The following is an 18304-nucleotide window of genomic DNA, read 5'->3' on the forward strand; positions in this document are numbered from 1 at the left end:
TAAATACCCCAATTTTTTATTATTACTACATTCATTCTTCCCTAGGGATCACAGTAATAAGCCCATCTCAAATTTTCTGCTTTTAACACATTCCATAATCCATAATACTATTAAAAAAATTTATTATCAAAGAAATCATTTTTCATACTCTTTATGCCTTTTATTTGTAAGAGCATTACATTTTGTTGAAAGATGTATTTTATGTGCATGTATTGCATTTAAGCACACCTTAACATCTGCCGTGTTTCTTTATACCCAACAAATATTCATCGATGCGGTGGAATTGAAGTTTGGAATTGTTGCACTTACACAGTTGGTATATATATACAAGATATATATATAGTAACGAAATTATACTTTTAGCCTCATAAAATAAGAGGTCCAACACTTTTCGTCCTCTATTATGGAATTTTTAAAATGGTCATAAAAATAAAAAAAATTGACGCATTTAGTTCTATGTTTTACGAAATTTTCAAAATAGTCCCAAAATTGAAAAAACTTAACATTTTTAGTTCCATATATTGTGTAAAATAAATGATTAAATATATCGAATTATCTCAATTTTAAAAATATTGTTAAGCAAATGACTAATTTTAGGATCATTTTATAAATCTCATAGAACAAAGACAAAAAAATGTCGAAACCTCTATTCTATGGGACTAAAAATGTAATTTTGCCAATATAGAGCATATAAAAATTTGAATCCAAGAAATAAACTATATATATAGATATAGATATAGAGTAATTAATCCAAGGAACAATTAATACTTCATATATATATATATAGCTGCAACAGCAAAATTAATTGATTTATTATAAGCTACATAGAAAAGGAAATGAATAAAGGTTAATTAATTAATGAATGAATGTTACATGAGCTGCAAAAGCAAACTACGTACATACAATTAATAATAATATTGTAAATCAAGAAAGAAGTATATATAAAAAAAAAATAAAAAAAGATTTGTCCTTTCATCAACTGGATATTACAAGTTAGTACTGTTAATAATTTAAGTATTATGTCGCAGTTGCAGTACTTATACGTATTAACATACGTATGGGGAGCTGGTACGTATAGGAGCGGAAGGAAGACTGGAAACACACACACATGACAATATTAAATTATTTAATTATTGTTGGTACGTATATGAATGAATTATTAATGTGATCTGGGTAGTGATAACTGCAGAAGGCTTATATTGATGAAGCTCTTCCTAACAGCTGCATGCGCCCTAATTGTCGATCATGATCATCATCAGTTCAGGAAACCATCCATATCTCTTTCTCATATATAACACCATTACTAGCAGCTACTCCCACATCATCATCATCATCATCATCATCCCTTCATATTACATACATATGCTGATTATGATCAATTATATATAATACACATAATTAAGAAGATTAATCAATTGTCCCGATGAAGGATGCATGTACGTACCTCGATATTATTAATTAATTAGAGGTCCTGCACATCATCATGATATATTGCTATCCTCCCTCTGCATCATCCTTTTCCCCTTCTCCCCACTCATCACCATCTCCTTCCCTACAAATTTATAATAACATTAATATATAATCCCACCTGCTCAATTCATCATCATCATCGTCATCAAAATGCACTATCATTTATTATTCAATATATATATATATATGTATACGTATACATATACGTACGATGATCGGAGTCACCGGGAACGCAGTACTCCCTAAAGCTTGGCGATCCCATAAACGTTGAAGCTGATGTACCATCATTATCGTTGTAATGGTATGGTGCTGCTTCTGCCGACTGCTTCCTCCTTTGGACAATATGATTGTTGTTGTTGTTAGGCGAGGTGGTTTGTAATGAATTAGAGGAGACGTGGTCGAGGTCTGAGGGGAGATGTGTGTTGTTTTTCTTGGTGATCATGGTACTGGGATTATTATTATCATCATCATCATCATCATGATCATGGTCGTATTCGCCGGATCTGGTACAAAATTGGGGTGCATTGCGGCCTTGATCCTGGCGGGGGACAAACCTGGAAATGCCACAACCCATTGGAGCGAAGGAGGATATATCCGGAGCATCATTAATTAATTATTAATGCAACTAATATATATATGTATGTATGTATGTAAATGTAGTACGTGTGAAGGGGTAACAATTAGAAGAAATTAAGAAAGCATGCAGGGATGGAGGGGGAAGAGAGGTAGCTAGAGATAGTGTATGTGTGTGTGGGGTGTGAATTCAGAAATATTGCTGCTGCATGCAACTTCACCCTCCAATTTTTCCAAACATATATATAATGTTAATATTTATACAATATTGTTTTCTTAAAATATGCACTGCTTCAATTAATTGTTAATGTTTATGGTTGCACTCTATCATTAATTACAAACAACATATATATATATATATATATTAATACTTGGACAAATTAATGGTTGTATAATCTTTCTGTAGGATAAATTTTTCTTTTTTAGTTTTAGAGCTATATTGTAACACTGAGACTAATATCTATAATTTTGATTGAAAGGCACGCAGGGTTCCATGGTGTAGTGGTTAGCACTCTGGACTTTGAATCCAGCGACCTGGGTTCGACTCCCGGTGGGACCTGCCCTTTTTGAAATTCTAATATTTGGTTTCTACTGTCACAATCAAACTGAAGATGAGTTTCATTTTTTAGCTTATTCCTTTTTGGCATACTAAATACAGTGTTCATTATCAAACTAATGTGCTTGTACAGTTAATTTGCAATTTTAAAAATTAATATTATTTAAAAAATATATATACATACATGTTAATTGGATAAAAATTGGAAAATTTGAAAAAGTTATGAGAAAATGAAGATTAATAAAATAATTTAGAAAATTAAAAAAATGACAGGCAAGAAAAAAAAAAAAAAAAGATGCCCGAAAAAGTACTCGTCAATCATATAAAAGTATATTTAAAGAATGAAACTAAAAGAGAAAAGATGATAAAACAAGGGTAGAAGTCAAATTGGCAGATCATAGTATATATTTGTAAAATGACAACAGAATATCATCCTGGGAATGTTGTATGCATGTACTATGAACCAAGTTGTGGCATTAGCGTAGTAAGCTTCACTTATATTCTTATAACTCATATATTTATGGTATGTATATTCATCCCCATAGAGTTGGCAGCAAATTTCGAAAATCACGACAATTAAATAGTGTTAAAAAATCACTCTTGGAGATTTTGTCACGAGCCTTCTTCCACAAAAGCATTGACTCATACTCCTCTTATCAGCTAATGATCATCGATTCCTATCTTCTAGCTAGCCAGTAACGTTCTGTGTCTGCTGTCGCCTTTTGTCTCTCCAAGTCTCCCCCCACATCTTAGCCTCTGCAACCGCACGCTGACGATCCTGAATTCTGTTTAACAAACTTGTTTCCTCTAAATTTTCATGCAGCTCTCGAGGATTCTCCATTTGTCCTTCTCCCTCAGCCACACATCTGTCCTTTCCACAATCTGCATTGGGGTCATACCGCCGAGATGTCAAATAATTCATGGCGTGCACCACCTCAGTCATGCTAGGCCGTGAATGGGCATCATCTCGGACACACATTAGTGCCACTTCCATGGCTTTGCCTAAGCTATGCTCTGAAAATTGGCCTTTCAGTAATGGATCTGCTAGACCAACAAAGTTCTTGTCATCTTTCAACATGGAACGTGCCTACAAAAATAAATAAGGTTTCAATCACTTGCATAGGACAATTATAACCAATAAGGTGCAATGGAAATTAGTGTATATACAGTGTGCTTCTTCAGAGATTTTAGGCAGCAAAACTCTGCAAACTTACCTGTGTCATTCTATGTACCATATTTACAACTACTTTTTTATCCTCTTAATAACTTCACAAGGATTTCTTTGTGCACTTGGGAAACTCACATCTTGTCTTTCGCCTGACTCTCAGTTGATACCAAAGAGATTGCATAAAAATTTGATAAAATTTTCGTAAATGGAAAACTAAACATATATAGGTATTAGCAATTTACCCAATCCACAAGCATATACTTTTCGTCTCCACGAGTCATGTCTAATGGTCTGCGTCCTGTGATCAGCTCCAACAAGACTACACCGAAAGTGTAAACATCTGACTTCATGGTAAGTTTTCCAGTGCTAGCATATTCAGGCGCACAATATCCATGAGTACCCATAACCCTAGTGGAAACATGTGACCTATCATCATTCGGCCCAAACTTTGCAAGCCCAAAATCGGAAAGTTTGGGATGGAACCCTTCATCCAATAATATATTAGATGATTTTAGGTCCCGGTAGATAACTGGAGGGTTAGCTTCGTTATGCAGGAAATTCAATCCTTTGGTGGCACCTGCTGCTATTTTCATCCTTGTATTCCAATCCAATGGCTGCAAGTGAGGTTTAAGATCTGCATTGCACATCCAAAGCAGCACTTTGAGTTGTTTGAAATAAATCAAGATCATTAAGGGCTAGAAATAGGTGTGTGCTGGCTCAGATGTCCCAATATCATCCACTGCAAAAATAACCCACTTGATCTCATACAAGAAACTTTTTCCCCCTCCCTTTTTGTTTTTGTTTTTGGTAAAACTCTAGAACAGGATGGCAAATTTACTAAAGCCACACGATCAGCTCTGTACAATTTTTGATCTAAAAAAAAAGGGAAAAAAAAAAGAAGAAACCACCTGAAGCCACGTAAGATAAGGAGAAAAAGGAAAAACTTAGTGAAAATTAAATGAGAATTTTCATTCAGTTTCTTTTTGGGTTGGACCTGAATAAACCTATGATCAGTTGAGCCAATTAAGAAAATGTTGAGATCTAATGAAGTGCTTGTAGTATTGAGTTGGGTCCGACCTGTGTAAACCCTACTACCAAGTACATCACAAATAACAAGAATATAGAATGAAAAGAACTTTTATGCTCATACAGATTGCCTAAGCCATGGCAACCTCCCGTTACCAACCAATTATTACCACATTCTAATCATAATTCGAAGAGATGCACCACAGTTACACAACAACTTGTCATGCACAATTGGACAGAATATGTAAATCCCAAATGGTGGCTAAGATTGAGGTGGGCAGGGGTGAAGAGAGACAGAGGAAGAGGAAAATTATGAGCAATGAAGCAATTCTGAACTATTCTCCAGTCAAACGTATACAATATGAATACTTGAAAAGAAGGAAAACAATCCTGCTTTAGATAGGTTAAGATGAATTACCATGGAGGCGACACTCCAAAGACCCAAAAGGCATAAATTCATATACAAGAAGGCGTTGCTCCCCCTCAGCACAATAACCAATCAAATTGACAAGGTTAGGGTGACGCAAGAGAGAAAGCAAGAGGACCTCAACCAGAAACTCCTTGTCACCTTGTAAACCAGAATGATTTAGCTGCTTAACTGCAACAATCTGCCAACAGTTGCAAAATTATGCCTCATATACTAGCAGCTATAAAAGAAAATGTAAAAAACACAGAGAAAAGTATAAAAAATATTTTTTGTTTTTAACCTCAATCTGTGATAAAATTTTTTTCTCTGCAATAGAGGATTACCTGACCACTTCGTAATTTTCCTTTGTGCACAGAACCAAAACCACCTTCTCCAATAAAGGATTCTTTCCTAAAATTGTTAGTTGCAGTTGCAAGCTCACGGTAAGAAAATGTCACAGCATTGCTTTGAGCATGATCATCGTCCTCTGTGACTGACAAATCCAACTTCTGCTCTAATTTCTCATTTATCTTAACTTTAAGCATTTTGAGAAGGTTTCATTTTAGGACAGAAGAAAGGGTTGGTAAGTAATGCAACCATTGAAAAGCTTATAAAGCAGTATAAATATTCAAAATCTTAAAAAATAACAAATGACAGGAAGGTTTTGCAGTAATAACTTGTTTCACATGGTTTAAGAATCAAATTCTTTTATGACACATAATTCAGAATTTCTATATAAAATAAAGAAAAGGTATCGATTGTCAAAATCAACGGATTTTTTTCTACAATGCTATGGTTAAGTATTACAATGCAGATGATGGGTGGTTCACTTGAAGGCAACATATTCTTAAGTGCACAATGCACCGATATAGACTGATTATTGGCACCCTCAATCCCTTGTTGTATCGTGCTAATAAATCACACGTGTAGATTGGCAATGGTCCCTGTATCTCCAACCACTGTGTCCGTACTTTAAACGGTGTAAGCACTGGACTTTGAAGCTTTCTCTTTTTCATGATATTTGGCTTCCGTACCAGCATTTGTATAGGAGATAATTTGGAAAAAACTAAACACAACCAAAAATAAGATGGAAGTGTATTGCCAAGAGTAGTCAAGTTTTCAAATCTTTAGAAGCAAAAAGGACATATGATGCAGTGATCTAACTGTTATTCCTAGCTAAAGTCTACCTTCTTCCTTATTTTATCCTTCTCTCAGAGTATGCACCATCCAGCCGTCGTCATATTAGCAACATCCAAATCTAAATACTACTAATTATCCTTCCGATACTCGTCAAAAGGAAAAAGGAAAAAAAATTATCCCTTTGATACTGTATAATGGAAAGCAATAATGCTCTCCCCTTGCGTAACCCAAATATTGCTAAAGAACGAATTTCCTTAATACAATTGACACTGGATGTAAATTTTAAGTCGGTATTAACATGAATCATGGAACTCAAACCCTGCATGGCTGCATCATCAAATATTTCTTTTATAGGGAATGATGCATGATGATGATAAATCATTTGAACCAAAAGGTAGCACTATTTCCAGAAGCCGGAAGCATTAAAGAAGTTCACCAGGAAAGAAAACAAGAAAAAAATATTAGTGCGAATTGTTTGTAAACAAAATGTTACCAGCACTAAAGAAAGAGAGTGGAAGTATCCAAGAATTACTCAATCAATCACTGAACCAACAAAATAGTGACGTACATACACTGAGAAATCGACCGCAGATTGAGAAATCGGGAAACACCGCAAACACGAAAAGAAGAAATTAGAAAAAGAGAAGAGATAGCAAAAGAATTGAACTTTACCTGAAGATTTATTAAGGTTAAGAGGTGGCTTTTCATCCTTGTTGTCGTCGTTTTTGGATTTTGTGCCCTTGTTTTTTCTACCAAAGCATGGACAATGCCCCATTTTCTACAAACCCAACCACTCAACATTCGGAAACGGAAATACGGAGCGGAGGCAGGAATTGATTAATTAATTAATTAATTAATTAGGTCAGAATAATCACAAGTTTTGGAAGGGAGATTTACGAGGTATTTCAGACACACACACACACACACGTGGGGATTGCAAATGAAGAAACCTGCTGGAATTTCTATTTTTCAGTACCAATCAACAGACGGCATGCGCTTTTCGTCTGTCTGCTGAGTTGGCTATTTTGTCTTGCCTGTGATCCCTGTTCTTCCATTTTCCAATATCAATAAAGAACGGAAACATCGGAATTTTTTTTTTCCTTAATGCAATTAAATTTTATAATATCGTAAAGAACAAATTATTTTTTATAAAAAGAATATCAAATTACTTTTTATATTTTTTAAAATAGAGCAATTTATCTTCCCATTCCCACGTGATTTCATACCATCCATGTGCCTTTTCTTTAATTTTTTTAATTTTTAAAATTTTAAATTATAAAAAAATTATATTGATAACTTTATTCCAGAACTGATTAAATGTTTTCCTAATGTTTTTTTGTTGAATTGTTTACAAAATACGGCTGGGAATTTTAACCTATTTTCGAAACATGAAGAATTTTTTGTTGAACCGGACTAGCTTGGTCGGTTCTGGAATAATTTGATTGAAAACGAGCAGTTTAATCAAATTTTAAAAACATTGTATTTCACTAATTTTTAAAAGAAATTCACATACATCAACTTTAATTATTACACGTTATTAATTTCTTACCAAATATTTACATATATCACGTCAGTTATCATTGAAATAGTTTTATTGTCATTCAATTACATGTTCAAAAATTACGTTGGTCTCGTTGATACTCATGTATATTTTGTTTCCAATTTTACATTAAAAAGCTTGGTGTCTATACTTTTTGTATGATGCTGGTGGATACTCATTGAATTATATATGGGAAAATTACAATCTCCTCCCTCAAAATTTAACGTAATCATACGTAAATTTTTTATAATTTGAAAAATTATATTTAGCACATTTTGGATTTGCTTCAATCTAATAAATAAGTCCCTTCATTAATTAAAATTTATCAAATTTGTTGATATTACCAATAAAAAAAATTGAATGAAAATTGATATTAACCCTCAATTGAATTATTACTGAACTATTACAAGTCAAAAAAAATTTTTTCGACTAAACTACCCTTATAACGATGAAGACATATCTTCTTTCATGCATTAACGCGTGAATACGTATGAGGGTAATTTGGTCTTAAAAATATTTATTTGACTTGTAATTAATAAGTCAATCGTAGTTGAATATAGACTTTTTTTCAATTTTTTTGTTAATATCAGCAAATTCGATGAATTTTGACTAACAAAAGAACTTATTTGTTAGACGAAAACAAACATCAAAAGTGCAAGATGCAAATTTTCAAATAATAGAAAATTTACGTGTAATTACTCCTAATTTTAGGGGAAGAAAGTGTAATTATCCCATTATATACAGCATGGTTAATTTATTTCTCAAAACTCATCATCTCAGCCAATTATTTTTTTATTTTTTTCTTCAAAAAAATAAGATTGGATAGGATGAGGCCTGGATTTTTCTCCTTGTTCTGTTTTTTTCTTTCTCACGAGTATGTATATATACATATATATATATATATTGGTATAATCACCTAATCTAAGAGTACAAATTAGTGAAGCTGATACATAAAAAATGAAATATGAAATTTTTTTTAATAAATAAAAATTGAGTAATGCCCCAATAAGATAGGGGAAGTGGTAATAAAAGTGGGTAAAGTTGACAGGTGAGGGATGCCCCTTGCTTGCAAAAAAATTCTTACACAAATTATATTTGATGAAACTCAATCAACAAAACAACAAATGTGATGTATTTGTTATGCGATTGATCACTTTTTCAAAACTGTATAAACTATAATCTTCATAATTACATAAATGCTAGAATTATCAAGTGTGGAATCATCAGAACTGAGACTAAAATAGTGCAGACGCGAGAAATCATGGATCAAAAACTGTGGTCGGCTCACTAGCATTTTTGTATGTAATTCAGCTTTCTTTATGGTCTCCTTCTTCCCATTTGAGCTGCACTCCCATCAAAAAGTTCATCAATATACGTTTCAATGTCTTCTGCCTGATACTTTACATACTTCTCGGTCTGCCTGCCTGGAGTGAACACCTGACTGTACCTTCCCAAGAAAGACCTGTAAGCCGGAATAACCATGTTTGATATTGAAACCCTCAGCTCCGACTGAAGCTGCTCATCACTAACCACCCAACTAGTCTGTGTCTTGTGTATTTCATCAAACATGGCGTTGAAACTCTTGAATCTCTCCTTAAGTACTGGCTTCACTACTTTTCCGTTGTTCATCAACCCATCCGGATGCAAACAACTCAACAATCTTCCCCACGTCTCGCGCTGGTAGTTCTTGTGATATTGCCTCAGCTCCGATGATCTTTTTCTGCACCACGAGTCACCCATTAGTCTATTTATTTCATTTGCCCCCCTTACCTTCTGCAGAATGTATCTCCCATTGTTCATCATGAAAATGGAGCTCAATGCGTGGTCTTTGTAGAGCTTTGATTTGCTCTCGATGTTTGCATCTAGCAAATCCATCACCTTCGTTATCTGAGTTTGGAACGGGGATTGCTTCACCACCGCGTTGTTGTTGTTGTTGTCGTTGTTGTTGGGATTCTGGGCTGCTTGTGATTGGTAATTGAAATCTGATCCTGTTGCTGAATCTGCTCTTTCTATCTTCTGATGCTCCTTGAAGACTTGCTCCAGCGTTTCCTTATACTCACATGCGTATTTCAGGTAATTCATAGTGTAGCGAGTCAATGGATGAACTGCACCGCCTGGAACTGGAGTCTTTCCTGAATCAGCCTTGATTGAGTTCTCTAGGTCCACAAAAATCGAAATCATGGCCTCCCCCATACGGCCTTTTATCATTGAGGCCTCTCTCTTAACCTCAGTCAACGATTCTTCCGCGAATAAATTATCGATTATTGGGAGGATATCTCTCAATGCCTCATACAGATCAAGAAACTTGAACAGCTTCTCGGCAGCGCGCTTTGTTAGCGCAACAGCATCCGCAAAATTGAGGAGTTGAAGTATTACGCCCTGCGACAGGCTGCAAAACAGGCTCTCCGACATCAAAGGATGATCCGAGAATAGGGCCTGAGAGAGCCTGCGTTCGCCGGTAAAGTGCACGGAGGCGCATTGCTTAAATGTTCTGATCCAGTTCGCGATCTCTCTCTCTAGTGATTCCCAGTGCATTTTCTGCACGTCGTCGATGCTATGTTTCTCAAATCCAAACTTTTGCAGGCTCTCTTCCAGAGCATTTCTTCGTGCCACAAAGTATACCTGGCAACACTCCATTTCATAGCCTCCTGCAATCATTGCTTTTGACAATCTAAGCAAGTCTGATAAAATCTCTTCAGAATATCCTGGAAAATTGTTGTCTTCTACGGGAGCTGATTCGGGGGGTGGGTTTTCGTCTGATTCTTCATTCGGGGTTGATGATGTAGGTTGCTTAGGCTTTGTGTCGTTGCTATTACTGTGATCTGAATCATGGATCCTGTAATCTTCAATAAGCGACTTGAATTCTTCCTCGATGTATGACATTGCACGCTGAAGAACCCCACCAATGCGGTTGACGAAATGAGCGTGCTTGTGCTCTGAGGAGAGTTCTGAAATGGCCTTTGAGAGGGACGAAAGTCGCAAGGTGGCTTCAAGAAATGAAGTCGAATCTTCCTGCTCCAGTTGACTCCATTTCACGGGGTTTTCACTGGATTCATAATCCACAATTTTGGCTTCAATAAGAAGCGCGAATTGGTGGACAAAAGTGGGGACTTCTGCTGGGGGGGTGGATTCATCTCCTTTTGAGGTGGACAATGTGGAAATGTATTGATCAACTTCTTCAGAAACTTTGTTGAGGTCAAGAGAAAAAGGGGGAGTAGTTTCCTGGAGATTTACTTGATCTGCAGCAGATTGTGGTTGCTCATTGATATCAGAATCGATGGTTTCAGCCTTCTGAGGATCAAGATCAGGATCGGGCTCGGCCTCCTGCTTCGTGGTGTCATCACCAAGGTTTTGTTGAGGCGAACCCTGATCATCAGGACGGTGATCATTGCTGCTGCTGCTGCTGTCATTGTTGATGATGTTGTTATCGTGGTCGGTGGTGGTAGTATTATGATCATGGTTGTTGTCGTCGGTGGCGGTGGTGGTTGCAGCAGAAGTGGGAGATGTTTGAGGAAGGGGTTTGTCTTTCTCGGGATCCATGGGGGAGTGAAGAGTTAATTTGTTGGTGAAAGGGTAAGAGAAAGGGGGTGGGGGTGGGGGTGAAAGAAAGAGAGGAATGATGATGCAAAGCCGAAAGTGAAGGGTGAAAGAAACATAACATAATTTTGGAGGAGAAAATTGAAAGGGTGGTAGTTATGGTAGTTAGTTTTGGGAGATGGGAAAGGAGACAAGTATTCATGGGATGAGAGGAGAGTTCGTGGATCTGTTATTAGGGGGCAGAATGGGTGTTGACCAATCGTGCTCTCCACCACTATCACATTCTTCTGCGTTTTCATTTTCTGTAATAATAAAAATAAAGAATAAACAAAAAGTTCCAGAAGGAGAGGTCCTTAGACTGCCCCCATCGCCCCATTAGTATGTGCTTTTCAAAATCCAACACATATATTATTATCATTTATTATTTTATTACATGTGTGTATTTATAAGGACAAGTCACCCTTAACTTTTGGCATCTCTTTTAATTATGTATGAAATTCTCCTACTATATTTTATGTAGTAAAATAAAAAAAAGATAATTATACTCCTCTTCTTTGATTTAATGTAATTATATGTAATTTAAAAAATTATATTTAGTACTCTTTTAAGATTTATTTTTGTCTAACAAATAAGTTAATTAGAATTCATTAAATTTTCTTTGATATTAACAACAAAATTGGATAACAAATCATATTTACTCCCAAATGATTTATAGCTGATTTATTGCAGGTCCAATAAGTATTTTTATAATCAAATTACCTTTGTATATCTTCACACATGAATACATGTGATGTGATATATTTTCACCCCTGTTTAGTTACGAAATATTTATTAACATGCCGTAAGTCAGTAATAAATCAATTAAGGACAAATATCGATTTTCAGTCAAATTTTTTTGTTAATATCAATAAATTTAATAAATTTTAACTAACGAAAGAATCTATTTGTTAAATAAAAACAAACATTAGAAGTATTAGATATAATTATTTAAATTATTAAAAAATTATATATAATTATATCAAATTTAAAAAAACAGTTATTCCAAAAAAAAAAAAAATGGTTGGAATGGATGGTTTTGTTGATTCATAGTTAAATAAAAATAGAGATATTAGGCAATAATATCTATTATGAAACAATAATAATATGAAGGTGGTTGATTGAAATGATCATTAGAATGAGAATTGACAAAACAGTCCCTCAAATCAACTTGTGTACTTACCTCAGCTGATATGGATGGCATTGGCGTCATCATCATATTCATGTGTCATGACCCATCTATCTAAGACTGACTCAAGGATACTCTCGGAAATTCCCCTTTCACCCCATCTTTTTTCTCTTACAATCAATCTTCTCTATTCTACTCTACTCCCAACTCTAAAATATCTCCCCTCCCCTCCTTCCTTCAAACTTCAATCTTCACCAGCAACAACGAAACCCTAATTTCCATCCAATTCTTGCCTCCCCCCAACTCCAAATAATTTCCACACCTCGCACATACAAACAATCCAAACCCCTCGGAGTAACTTGGGACCTCTTTTCGCTATTCAATTTCAGGCACAACAGAAATCCCTAATTTAATTCCAGGACCATCACTTCACTATCATATACTTTAATGCCCCTGCTTTCTTAGTGAAAAAAGGTTGGTTTCTTAAGCTAGCATGCAGTTATCTACTATTTCTTTGTTGCTTGGCTTTTACGTTTAGGGTTTAGCACTTTTGCTCTACTTCTCGTTCATTTTTTTTCTGCTCTTAATTGCTTAATACTTTGGTCTTTCTTCTTATCTGATATTTTTTATGTTCCAGGGAATTGATGTATTGCTTTATTGACAGTAATTGACTTCATTTAACTTTCTAGCTCCAAGAATTGTTGTTTCTGTTCATTTTGTCTGCCAGTAATTTCTATGAGTTAATTGCATAAATTTTGGGAATTAAGTTTTAACACTGATGCATTGATGTATTTACCTCTCGATTGGAAATATTTGTGTTTGTAGGTTGACGAATATTCCACTTAATCAATGGTCTTGATTTGATATTTTTTTTGTTGAAGGTTATGTATGTATATATCATCACTTGTTAACATTTTCTGCTTGTTTATTGATTTTCATGATCGGTAGCTTCAAAAACTATTTCTCTGTGGTGATGATGAGGCAGGAAGGGGTTAGTATTTGAAAAATTTGAAGGACGATATCCATAACTCATTTTTTCAAACACGTGGATATACTTTTTTGAATTTTTTTCCTTACATATTGGGAAAAATGTGGCTCGCATGCATGAGTGCTAAAATATTTATGACCAGTTCTGTTGTGCAGAGTTTTTTAAGTTATAAATATGTCATTGGTGCATCAATTATGATTTAGGCAATTTGATGGCTCACTAAGCACACAGGATGGCTACCGGAACAACAATTTAGTTTTCATGCATGCACTTGCTGCCAGAGTGCAATTTAGTATGTTGCAGAATTTAATGAGATTGATAGTTAATGCTTATGAGCTTATCACTTGATAAACTTGATGCTAGGTTATCCGGCTGTTCATTTTCGGGGTACTCTCTACCTAACTTATATTGTGGTCAAGGTGATGGAATGCCTCACTGATTTTATCTTTTCTTGCAGAATAGTGCCTTCTGTAGTCTTTATTGGGTCTGCCTAGGGACTCCGCCAGGCAGACTTTTGGCTAGGAACCATGGGAAGTACTTTTAATCCTCAGATTTTGGCTGATAAGCTGGTGAAGCTCAACAGCTCACAGCAGAGCATTGAGAGTATCCTACTGTTTTGTTACCTCCTGACAAACTTATGTCTTCTGATAGCTTTTTGTTGGCATTTAGTGCTAATTATATTTGTATACCTATCAATTCCCTTGCAATTGAATCCATGTTGAGATGCTCATTGAAGTTCTCCATGCTGTTAAATTTATGTTTGGTATTGCTAAATCTAGTTACTTACGAGTAGATATTTATTAGCATACAAAGACAATAGGAAAACATTTATTCAAACGGCAATTTTTTATTATTAATTCAGTGATATGTACAGCTTTTTTGTTAGTATCTCCTTGACGGAATTAAGCTCTATCACATTGGTGTATTTTTCACATGAACAAAGCAACACAAGTTGTTGAAACATGGGATAGACAATTTCATTGTGCTCCTCGTGAACAACGGTTGGCTTTTCTATATCTTGCAAACGATATTATCCAAAATAGCAGGCGAAAGGGTGCCGAGTTTGTGGCGGAGTTTTGGAAGGTTCTTCCAGATTGTCTTCGTGATGTAATTGAAAATGGTGATGAGTTTGGACGAAATGCTGCTCTGCGCTTGGTATGATTATCGTTTCTGTGAATTACACGGGAGAAAGATATAATTCCTGTTCTACTCGTGAAAAGATTTTTGAAGATACTATAAATCCGAAGTGATTATGACTTATAAACTCAATAGAGGATATCAAATGCTTGAGGAGATGAACGAAATCTGATGATGACATTGAAAAGGGGAAACTGTAGACATAGGACCTGGTGAAGCACCTCAAAAATAGCTAATGTGAGACTCTGAGGAAATACTTGTATATGTCTTTAGGAGCTGCTCTCTTCCAACTTTCCTGTTTTCTGTGACATTTCAGATTCAATTTTTAATGTAGTTATGTTTTCTAGATTTTGCATGTATGCAGTATTACAGTGCCTACATGAAAGGATACTTATACTTTGAAGGTCTTCTATCAAATTCCTTTGCTTTTCCAAGCAAAGCTCTGCTCATTTCCAACTTTCCGTTAATAAATAGCTACTACTTTGCGTGGATAGTTGAAATTTCCATGCATGAATTGTTACTAGTGAATGCGAAATTGCTTATTTTCTGTGTAAGTAACATGACATGTCCTCAGCTTGTTATTTTTAAAACAAATAATATGGATGCTGCTTATACTGTAATTTAAATTTATTTTACAACATTCAGATAAGTATCTGGGAGGAGCGGAAAGTATTTGGCTCGAGGGGCCAAATTCTTAAGGAAGAGTTTGTTAAAAGGCCATTGGACAATGGCAGTAGAAACCCGAAGCTTGCGGGACACAAACTGGTAAATGCATTTATTTGATGAATGTTTTTATGTGCATCATTTATGATGCAATATTTGATTATTGTTTCTTTTTGTCGCATGCAAACAGAGGCCGCCTGGTGGAAATGCATTGGACAAATTGGTTTCAGGTTATCAAGCTGTCTATGGCAGTCAACTGGATGAAGATGCCATTTTTAACAAGTGTAGAAATGCCATCGGTTTTATTGAGAAAGTTAATAAAGATACTAATGGTGATTATAGATTAGGTACTTATTTGTTTTTCTTATGCATTTTTCTCATGTTATTTCTCTCATGACATCTGATGCCTCATTCATCTCTTTCCGTTTTCCTCTCCTTGTTCTTTGCTTTGATGTTGGAAATGTGAAGCAGCTCATGTTAATGGTAATATCAGAGATGAGCTTAAGGGGCAGCAAGCAATATTAAGGGATTGCATTGAGCAGCTAACTGTTGTCGAATCTTCTAGAGAAAACCTTTTGTCTATTTTGCGGGAGGCTCTGCAGGAGCAGGTATACTGTTTTGGAGCTTATGTGTATTGTGAATGTAAGATGTATATGTTTTGGCTGTTTTGTTTACCTTATGTTGGTTCTTCTAAGGTTAAGCTTCTTATATTGTTCGCAGGAGTATAAGCTGGAAGAGGTCCGCAATCAACTTCAGGTAATTCATTTTGCTCATTTTGTTCCTCTGAACCTTTTGAAATGGCTTATTTGGATCATGTTATGTTATAGCATCACTTTACAGTGGCTGAGAACTGGTTCAACTTTCTTGGTTATTCATGTGTCCAGAGGTAATAGAAACTCTTATAGACTCATTCCTTAATTTTCATCAAATAAACAACTTTATGGGATCTGAAGCATTAAAAAGAAAAAAAAAGAGATAAATCAAAGAACTTTAGGAAATTCTTTTGTGAACTGAAGTATCTCCATTTAAGTATGGGTACGATTTTATTGTGTTAAGTTGAGCTTACTGGTTGTATCGTGTTTTGATGAATGTTGATATCTTGAAAATTTTATGCGCATGTGGTTTATAGTTTACACATCATCATGGATTGCTGAAGTATTCTCCGTACAGGACCCCAAGGCACTGGTCCCTTTGCTTCCCCTGTGGGACTCTTTTATGTCACTTGTTCAAGGAAAGCTGCTGATGTTAACTGAATCGTTATTGGGATTTGTCAAGTTTATTGTCTGTTGTAATGCTGAATTTTGTGATATGTCATTAACAATTAATTTTCATCTTACATTTGTTAGGATTGGTTAAAGATGGCTTCAATGTTATTGTTTTTAAGAAAAATCTCTGCAGGAGTCTGATGTCCACAAGATGAGAACCATTTTGGGAAACTCAGTTTTGTTCTCCTGACCATGTGACTTTCTTTATTCTTTCTCATTGTCAGGCAGCACAGTCGCACTCAGAACAAGCCAGCAGTATTTGCAGGCAACTACATGGTGGGAATGGCGATGGACAGATTCTCTCTGAGCAGAGTGGAAACGGAAGTCCAGCCTCTCAGGCTCCACAGAATCCTATACCTGGGACAGCTGAGCAGTCGACCTCAGTGACTTACACAAGACAGGTGTCTTTTGGTGGAAAATCAGGTGGCGTGGAGGAAGATCCTAAATCTGCAGCAGCTGCGGTGGCAGCAAAACTTGCTGCGTCAGCATCTTCAGCCCAGATGCTGACTTACGTCCTCTCTTCTCTTGCATCAGAAGGAGTCATAGGAAATCCAGTTAAGGAGTCATCTAGTGATTATCCTTCTGAGAAGAGGGCTAAGATTGAGAATGATCACCCTACTTATGTTCCTCTGCAAAACTCCCAATCAGCAGTCCCACCCTTTTCACATTCTGAACAGCTGCAACGGAATCTGTCAACCACCTCACAGGAGCTAAATCAAAATGAACAACCACCACCTCCTCCTCCTCCATCGTCTCCTCCTCCATTGCCACCACTGCCACCACCCATGCAGCCATATCAAGTGCCCCAATATATGCAAACCGCCATGCCAATGCCGAGTGGGCCATATGGCTATAACATGAACCAACAACTGCCAGCAACCCTACATAGTTATGCTTCTGTTGGGCCTCCAATCAGTGGGGCTTCTACATTTGCTCCACCACCGAATGGTTATGAGAGTTACCCAACAGAAGGTGGTTTCTATGACCAGCCGTCAACCCTGCCAATGGCCCCTATGGGGCATCAGTAGAATTAGTGATCTGTGTTATGTTTGAAGTGGAGTGTTGGCAATTTCAAGCCAAGTGAAGCTTCCTTGCCATTCTTACAAGAAGGCTTTTCAAATATTTGGAATATGCATGCATATGTAGGTTTCGGGAATTCTTGTTAGATGTTTGTAACCTTAGATTTCTTAACTTAATGAACTGGTGTTGAGTCAGGATGATTTCTGTTTAGTTGATGTGGCAGATAAAAAGAGGAAGTTGATGCATATTATTGTTCTATATTACATTGTAAGTTAATATACGAAGGGATGGCCGTGTTTGTTTGGGCACCCGTGACTCAATTAGAACATTTACTTGTGGAGAACAGATTAATAGTGATCTTAGGGGCTTGTCGTATGTATATATATATGTATGTATTACACACACTAATATTGAAGATGGACATATTTTTGAGATCTCGGAGTTGGGTGCTAGCCCTGTTGCATGTAAACGAGAAAACTTACTCTTATATTAGGCCTCGTAATTAATTACCTTTGACGAACAAACCGCCGGCAAATCTATTGCAGTTCCTAACGAGATTATTAATGCATGCATTAAACAATATGATGATTACAGAAAATTATGTTTTGCCGATTCAAAAGACAAAGATCAGTCGACTGATATTAATTTGT

The 18304-nt window shown here is 35.9% G+C and overlaps 3 protein-coding genes, 1 long non-coding RNA gene and 1 other non-coding gene across 10 annotated transcripts; 2 read left to right on the plus strand and 3 right to left on the minus strand.

The window, feature by feature from the left end:
* Positions 1 to 972: 972 nt before the first annotated feature.
* LOC105176229 (uncharacterized) lies at positions 973 to 2055 on the minus strand. Its single transcript, XR_848947.3, has 3 exons — positions 1681 to 2055; positions 1445 to 1552; positions 973 to 1345 (listed from the first exon to the last, which is right to left on the minus strand). It is a non-coding gene; the product is annotated as an uncharacterized LOC105176229 (long non-coding RNA).
* A 475-nt stretch (positions 2056 to 2530) lies between these two features.
* TRNAQ-UUG (transfer RNA glutamine (anticodon UUG)) lies at positions 2531 to 2602 on the plus strand. Its single transcript has one exon. It is a non-coding gene; the product is annotated as a tRNA-Gln (tRNA).
* A 492-nt stretch (positions 2603 to 3094) lies between these two features.
* LOC105176230 (putative serine/threonine-protein kinase PBL7) lies at positions 3095 to 7323 on the minus strand. 2 transcript variants are annotated; one of them, XM_020698582.2, is made up of 5 exons: positions 7012 to 7323; positions 5544 to 5729; positions 5212 to 5401; positions 4010 to 4401; positions 3095 to 3686 (listed from the first exon to the last, which is right to left on the minus strand). In XM_020698582.2, the coding sequence occupies exons 1-5, from the start codon at positions 7138 to 7140 to the stop codon at positions 3288 to 3290; spliced, it is 1296 nt and encodes a 431-aa protein (XP_020554241.2). In that variant the 5' UTR covers positions 7141 to 7323; the 3' UTR covers positions 3095 to 3287. The 2 variants fall into 2 exon arrangements, with proteins under 2 accessions (XP_020554241.2, XP_011097262.1); XM_011098960.3 differs by having other exon boundaries at positions 5544 to 5734; positions 7012 to 7322.
* A 1581-nt stretch (positions 7324 to 8904) lies between these two features.
* On the minus strand, positions 8905 to 11556 carry LOC105176231 (exocyst complex component EXO70C2). Its single transcript, XM_011098961.3, has one exon. It carries the CDS (start codon positions 11417 to 11419, stop codon positions 9197 to 9199), a length of 2223 nt encoding a protein of 740 aa, XP_011097263.1. The 5' UTR covers positions 11420 to 11556; the 3' UTR covers positions 8905 to 9196.
* A 1178-nt stretch (positions 11557 to 12734) lies between these two features.
* Positions 12735 to 17962, plus strand: LOC105176232 (ENTH/VHS family protein). Of its 5 annotated transcripts, none has more exons than XM_020698630.2 (8): positions 12735 to 13055; positions 14032 to 14172; positions 14477 to 14724; positions 15352 to 15471; positions 15560 to 15716; positions 15838 to 15977; positions 16090 to 16125; positions 16859 to 17962. In XM_020698630.2, exons 2-8 carry the CDS (start codon positions 14097 to 14099, stop codon positions 17660 to 17662), a joined length of 1581 nt encoding a protein of 526 aa, XP_020554289.1. In that variant the 5' UTR covers positions 12735 to 13055; positions 14032 to 14096; the 3' UTR covers positions 17663 to 17962. The 5 variants fall into 5 exon arrangements, with proteins under 5 accessions (XP_020554289.1, XP_011097264.1, XP_011097266.1 ...); XM_011098962.3 differs by having other exon boundaries at positions 12736 to 13055; positions 14027 to 14172; XM_011098964.3 differs by having other exon boundaries at positions 12736 to 13055; positions 14027 to 14172; positions 15560 to 15701.
* The last annotated feature ends 342 nt before the right edge of the window (positions 17963 to 18304 follow it).

This window comes from Sesamum indicum, linkage group LG13, assembly GCF_026168435.1.
Source record: "Sesamum indicum cultivar Baizhima isolate 11 linkage group LG13, ASM2616843v1, whole genome shotgun sequence".
Taxonomy (NCBI): Eukaryota; Viridiplantae; Streptophyta; class Magnoliopsida; order Lamiales; family Pedaliaceae; genus Sesamum; species Sesamum indicum.

Excerpts from the sequence above, each read along its gene's own strand:
- LOC105176230 (XM_020698582.2), bottom strand. The coding sequence starts at position 7,140 with ATGTTGAGTGGTTGGGTTTGTAGAAAATGGGGCATTGTCCATGCTTTG. Across the intron at positions 5,402-5,543 it reads GAAAATTACGAAGTGGTCAG|ATTGTTGCAGTTAAGCAGCT; the intron begins GTAATCCTCTAT and ends AACTGTTGGCAG. Across the intron at positions 3,687-4,009 it reads AGTATATGCTTGTGGATTGG|GCACGTTCCATGTTGAAAGA; the intron begins GTAAATTGCTAA and ends TTATTTTTGTAG.
- LOC105176231 (XM_011098961.3), bottom strand. The coding sequence starts at position 11,419 with ATGGATCCCGAGAAAGACAAACCCCTTCCTCAAACATCTCCCACTTCT.
- LOC105176232 (XM_020698630.2), top strand. The coding sequence starts at position 14,097 with ATGGGAAGTACTTTTAATCCTCAGATTTTGGCTGATAAGCTGGTGAAG. Across the intron at positions 15,717-15,837 it reads TAATGGTGATTATAGATTAG|CAGCTCATGTTAATGGTAAT; the intron begins GTACTTATTTGT and ends GGAAATGTGAAG. Across the intron at positions 15,978-16,089 it reads GGGAGGCTCTGCAGGAGCAG|GAGTATAAGCTGGAAGAGGT; the intron begins GTATACTGTTTT and ends TATTGTTCGCAG.